At 39.1% G+C, this 5785-nt stretch overlaps 1 protein-coding gene across 1 annotated transcript; it reads left to right on the top strand.

Moving 5' to 3' along the window:
- The first annotated feature begins 366 nt into the window (after positions 1 to 366).
- LOC103666276 (olfactory receptor 5AN1-like) lies at positions 367 to 1858 on the top strand. Its single transcript, XM_008694288.2, has one exon. It carries the CDS (start codon positions 875 to 877, stop codon positions 1856 to 1858), a length of 984 nt encoding a protein of 327 aa, XP_008692510.2. The 5' UTR covers positions 367 to 874.
- The last annotated feature ends 3927 nt before the right edge of the window (positions 1859 to 5785 follow it).

The following is a 5785-nucleotide window of genomic DNA, read 5'->3' as shown; positions in this document are numbered from 1 at the left end:
AGTGTGTAATCTCCTGGGACAAGTTCATAAAGCGAGAGGGAATCAGACAAAACTCCAAAGACTGAACCTTTAACTACAGTACCATGCTGTTTCTTAAGTAGTAAAATACCCTAAAATTGAAAAAAGGTTGGGGTCAATAGCGAGCTCTACTACCTTCCCTTTGGCATACTTAGTACGAAGACTTCACTAAGAAGACTTGTTCCACAACTTTACTGGGCACATATACTGTGCCTCAAGAAAATATCAGAGTCATCACTTATAATATAGTTTTCCAGACCACTTAGAAAATGATATGTTAACTGCATTCATATAAGAGTTTGTGAAATTATTACAAATGCGGTAAATAACTTTTCTTTAGGATAAGGAGGAAATTTTAAAACATTATCTAGATGACCACCTGGGACTGAAAAGCTATCTCATTTTTAATCTAGAGTGATTTCACGTATTTTTTTGTAAAGCAGTGGTTATGTATGAATTATCAGAAGTTTTAAAAAAAACTTTTAATCAATGATGTCTGTAATAATCACAGCATTTCTGTTATTTTAGTTCTCAGTCAAATTCAAAAACAACTCTTTAATTTTCATACGACGTCATGAAATAATTGAGAACCCGAAGGACTTTTTTTCTTTTTTTAATTTCAATTTAATTAAGCAACAGATAGGACATCATTAGTTTGAAGCACTTTTAACAACACACGTCTTGACAATTTCAGATGAAAAGCTGGGTGTTTTCATTAGGACAGTAAAGGATTGCTTCTTTCCCTGTACTCATTGGAGGAAAAAAATGACACATACGAGAATTGTAATGCTGTCATTTCACCTGAGTCAGCAGTGCATTCTCTTCTCTCTTTTCTGATTTCAGAAGCAGCAAGCCAATGACTGGGGGAGGAAGTATTACAGAGGTCACTTATTTCATCCTTTTGGGATTCTCTGATTTTCCCAGAATCCTAGCAGTGCTCTTTGTTGTATTCCTGCTGACCTACATTTTGACTCTGACTTGGAACCTGTGCCTCATCATCTTAATAAGGATGGACTCTCACCTCCACACACCCATGTACTTCTTCCTCAGTAATCTGTCCTTCATAGATATCTGCTATGTGACCTCTACAGCTCCCAAGATGCTCTCCACCTTTTTTCAAGAGCAGCAGACTATCACCTTTGTGGGTTGTGCTGTTCAGTACTTTGTCTTTTCAACCATGGGACTGAGTGAGTCTTGTCTCAGGACAGCCATGGCTTATGACCGATATGCTGCCATTTGTAATCCACTTCTCTATTCAGCAATCATGTCACCCACCCTCTGTATTCGGATGGTGCTGGGATCCTATTTGGCTGGACTCTCTGCTTCTATATCCCAATTGTGTACCATGTTTCAGCTCCACTTTTGTGGGCCTAATGTCATCAAGCACTTCCTCTGTGACATGCCGCAACTGTTAATCCTGTCCTGCACCGACACTTTCTTTGTACAACTGCTGATTGCTATATTAACAATGGTCTTTGGGATAATAAATGCCCTCATTATCATGATATCCTATGGCTATATTGTCATGTCCATCATGAAGATCACTTCAGCTAAAGGCAGGTCCAAGGCTTTCAACACCTGTGCTTCTCATCTGCTAGCGGTTTCCCTCTTCTATATCTCAAGTATCTCTGTTTATTTGAGTTCCAGCTCTGGTGGTTCCTCTAGCCTTGACAGATTTGCATCCGTATTCTACACTGTGGTAATTCCCATGTTGAATCCATTGATATACAGTCCGAGGAACAAGGAAATCAAAGATGCCTTGAAGAGGTTACGAAAGAAGAGATGGTCTTGCAGAAGTTCTGTCCCGATTTGTCCTATCAGAAACCTTAACCCCCAATAGTATGCACATGAATGGACTCTAACAAAATTCCTACTGCCTTTGGATAAAGAAAGGTTAATTTGACACAGATAATATGCCAAATACACTGACAGCTGACTTGATTCCACACATACACAATACCTTTAAGTCCTGGAGGTTCTTACTTTCACCCTACATGAGGAGTGGCCTCATTATTTATTAATAATCTGCAAGTGGGCCTCCTGCGTGAATCAGTCGGTTAAGCATCTGCCTTATGTTCAGGTCATGATCCCGGGGTCATGGAATCAAGCCCCATATTGGGCTCTGTGCTCAGTGGGGAGTCTGCTTCTCCCTCTCACTCTCCTCTGTGTTTTCTGTCTCTCTCAGAAAATAAATGAAATATCTTAAATAAATATTAGAGTTACTCAATATTAAATATTGCAGACTAAGAACAAATATGGAGATCTGGTAGTCTTTTATTTTACGTCATAGAGATTTATGGTTTTGTATGGGATTATCTAAAATCTGGAGTAGATATTTAGACTCACTCTAATGCTGATATTTTCTGGAAAGCTTTCAAGAGCCAGAGACAAAATAGATAGTACGATAGGCAGGATTTTAACTGTGGCCAGTTTTCTCTGTCTCAAGTAGAACATAAAAGTTTTGGTCCTCATAATCTGTTTGAAAAGTGGAACAAGATGTGTATCAACACTGGCTGCTGATATACAGATTGCTCAGACTTGAACCAACTGATATAAACAGATATCATTACAATTACATATTATCCTTGGAGATTCACTGGGTTTTTATTGCTTTTTGGGGGGAACAGGGTCTCAATTCTGATAAGTCACATAATTCTTCCATTTAGTTAAGACTATAAATGAAGAGGTATTTGAAGCCTTGCCAAATTTTTCACAAGTTTACAGATGGACAGGACTGAGAGAAGAAGAATCATTGAACCTCTGGGAGAGAGTATGAAGGCCTATCCCATACCACAGAAGTAGTGCAGTATGAATAAAGGGTGTGTGCCCTCATCCCTGCCAAGCAGGCATAGGTATGTTCTTTGGAGCACTGTTCTTTAAAAATGTGTAAGAATGTCTGAGAAGTCTTTCTAAGGAACCATGAGGGCTTCAGTAGGAGAAAGGTCTCTGTGAGGAATGTAACACAGTGTTATTGGTTATAGTCATTATGCTATGCATTAGATTGCCAGGTTTCTTCATCCTTTAGTTGCAAGATTGTACCTTTTCAAAAAACGTTATCTCCAATTCCCTTGCCCCCCCAGGCCCTGCTAACCACCATTGTGCTCTCTGTTGCTATGAGTTTGGCTTTCTGATTCTGCCTATTCCTGATCTCATACACTGTTTGTCCTTGTCTGGCTTATGTCACTTGGCATAATGCTGTCAGGGTGCATCCATAATGTCTCAAATGTCAGGAGTTCCTTCACTCTCCCAGTTGAATAATATTCCACTCTATTGTGTGTAAATACCATGTCTTTATCATCTTTATCATTCTCATATCTTGTCTCTTATGAATAAATCTGCTATATTCATAGGAGTGCAGATTATCTTTTTGATATCTGTTTTTATTTGTGTTGAATGTATACCAGGAGTGGGGTTGGTGGATTATATGGTAGTTCTCTAAGTTTTTGACGAACATCCCTACTGTTTTTGATAGTGGTTGAACCAAATTATGTTTCCACCAATAGTGTACAAGTATATCCTTTATTCCACATCCTCACCACCACTTGTTATCTCTTTCTTGATGATAGCCATTCTGACAGGTGTGAGTTGATACCTCACTGTTCTTTTGATTCGCATTTCCCTGATGATTAGTGATGTTGGGTAACTTTTCATGTACCTGTTGGCCATATGAGTGTCTTCTAGGAAGAATATCTATTCATATCCTCTATCATTTTTTTAAAGATTTTATTTATTTATTTGACAGAGAGAGACAGCCAGCGAGAGAGGGAACACAAGCAGAGGGAGTGGGAGAGGAAGAAGCAGGCTCCTAGCGGAAGAGCCTGATGTGGGACTTGATCCCAGAATTCTGGGATCACGCCCTGAGCCGAAGGCAGACGCTTAATGACTGCGCCACCCAGGCACCCCTCCTCTACCCATTTTTTAAGCAGATTGTTTTGCTTCTAAGTTGTAGGAGCTCTTTATATGTATTGGATATTAACCCCTTACATGATACATGCTTGGCAAATATTTTTCAAGCTGTGGTTTACAGGTATTTTCTCCCATTCTGTCAGTTGATTTATTTTGTTGATTGTTTCTTTTAGGTTTTACATTTGATATAGTTCCGCTTGTTGCCTTTGGCTTTTGTTGCTTGTGCTTTTGGTGTGAGATACAAAATATCATTTTCAAGACTAAGGTCAAGGAGCTTGTTCCCTATCTTTCCTTCTAGAAGTTTTATGGTTTCAGATCTAACCTTCCTGTCTTTAATCCATTCAGGGTTAATTTTTGTGAGTGGTGGAAGATAGTGGTCCAAATTCATTATTGTGCATAGGGTTATCCAGTTTTTCCAAAACCATAGTTAAAGGGACTATTCTTTCCCCACTGAGTATGGCTGGTTCCTTTGTTAAATGTTAGTTGATGTATAGATGGGAGTTTATTTCTGGAATCTATTGGGTTCTGTTCGTTTATGTATCTTTTATGTCAGACCCATACTTTTTTGTTTAGTATAGCTTTGTAGTATAGTTTGAAATCAGGAGTGTGATGTCTTCACTTTTGTTCTTTCTCAAGATTGCTTTGACTTCAGTTAGAATGGCAAAAATTGACAAGGCAAGAAACAACAATTGTTGGAGAGGATGTGGAGAAAGGAGATCCCTCCTACATTGTTCGTGGGAATGCAAGTTGGTACAGCCACTCTGGAAAACAGTGTGGAGGTCCCTTAAAAAGTTAAAAATTGAGCTACCCTATGATCCAGCCATTGCGCTACTGCGTATTTACCCCAAAGACACAGACGTAGTGAAGAGAAGGGCCATATGCACCCCAATGTTTATAGCAGCATTGTCCACAATAGCTAAATCATGGAAGGAGCCGATATGCCCTTCAACAGATGACTGGATTAAGAAGTTGTGGTCCATATATACAATGGAATATTACTCATCTATCAAAAAGAACGATTTCTAAACATTTGCTGCAACATGGACAGAACTAGAGGAGATAATGCTAAGTGAAATAAGTCAAGCAGAGAAAGACAGTTATCATATGGTTTCTCTCATCTATGGAACGTAAGACCTCGGAAGATCGGTAGGAGAAGAAAGGGATAAAGAAAGGGGGGGTAATCAGAAGGGGGAATGAAGCATGAGAGACTATGGACTCTGAGAAACAAACTGAGGGCTACAGAGGGGAGGGGGATGGGGGAATGGGATAGGCTGTTGATGGGTAGTAAGGAGGGCAGTATTGCATGGTGCACAGGGTGTTATACGCAACTAGTGAATCATCGAACTTTATATCAAAAACCCGGGATATACTGTATGGTGATTAACATAATATAATAAAAATATTATTATAATAAGAAAAAAGATTGCTTTGGCTTTGATCTGTTAATGTTTCATGGAAATTTTAGGATTCTATTTGTATTCTGGTGAAAAAATGTAATTGGAATTTTTTTTTATTTGAGTTCACTTAGCCATGGTAATGTACATCATTAGTTTTTGATACAATGTTCAATGAATCATTAGTTGAGTATATCACCCCATGCCCATCATATCACGTCTCCTCTTTAGTGCCCATCACCCAGTTTCCCAGTCTCCCCACCCACCTTCCTTTCCACAACACTCAGTTTGTTTCCTGAAGTGAAGAGTCTCATATGGTTTGTCTCCCTCTCTGATTTCTTCCAGTTCTCTTCCCCCACCCCACCCCTACTGTCCCCTGCACTATTCCTTATGTTCTACATATGAGTGAAACCATATGACAGTTGTGTTTCTCTGATTGACCTATTTCACTTAACATAATACCTCCA

This window comes from Ursus maritimus, unplaced genomic scaffold, assembly GCF_017311325.1.
Source record: "Ursus maritimus isolate PB19 unplaced genomic scaffold, ASM1731132v1 scaffold_23, whole genome shotgun sequence".
Classification (NCBI taxonomy): Eukaryota; Metazoa; Chordata; class Mammalia; order Carnivora; family Ursidae; genus Ursus; species Ursus maritimus.
This window is presented reverse-complemented; position numbering and strand designations above follow the sequence as displayed.

Coding starts and splice junctions, on each gene's coding strand:
- LOC103666276 (XM_008694288.2), top strand. CDS start 875: ATGACTGGGGGAGGAAGTATTACAGAGGTCACTTATTTCATCCTTTTG.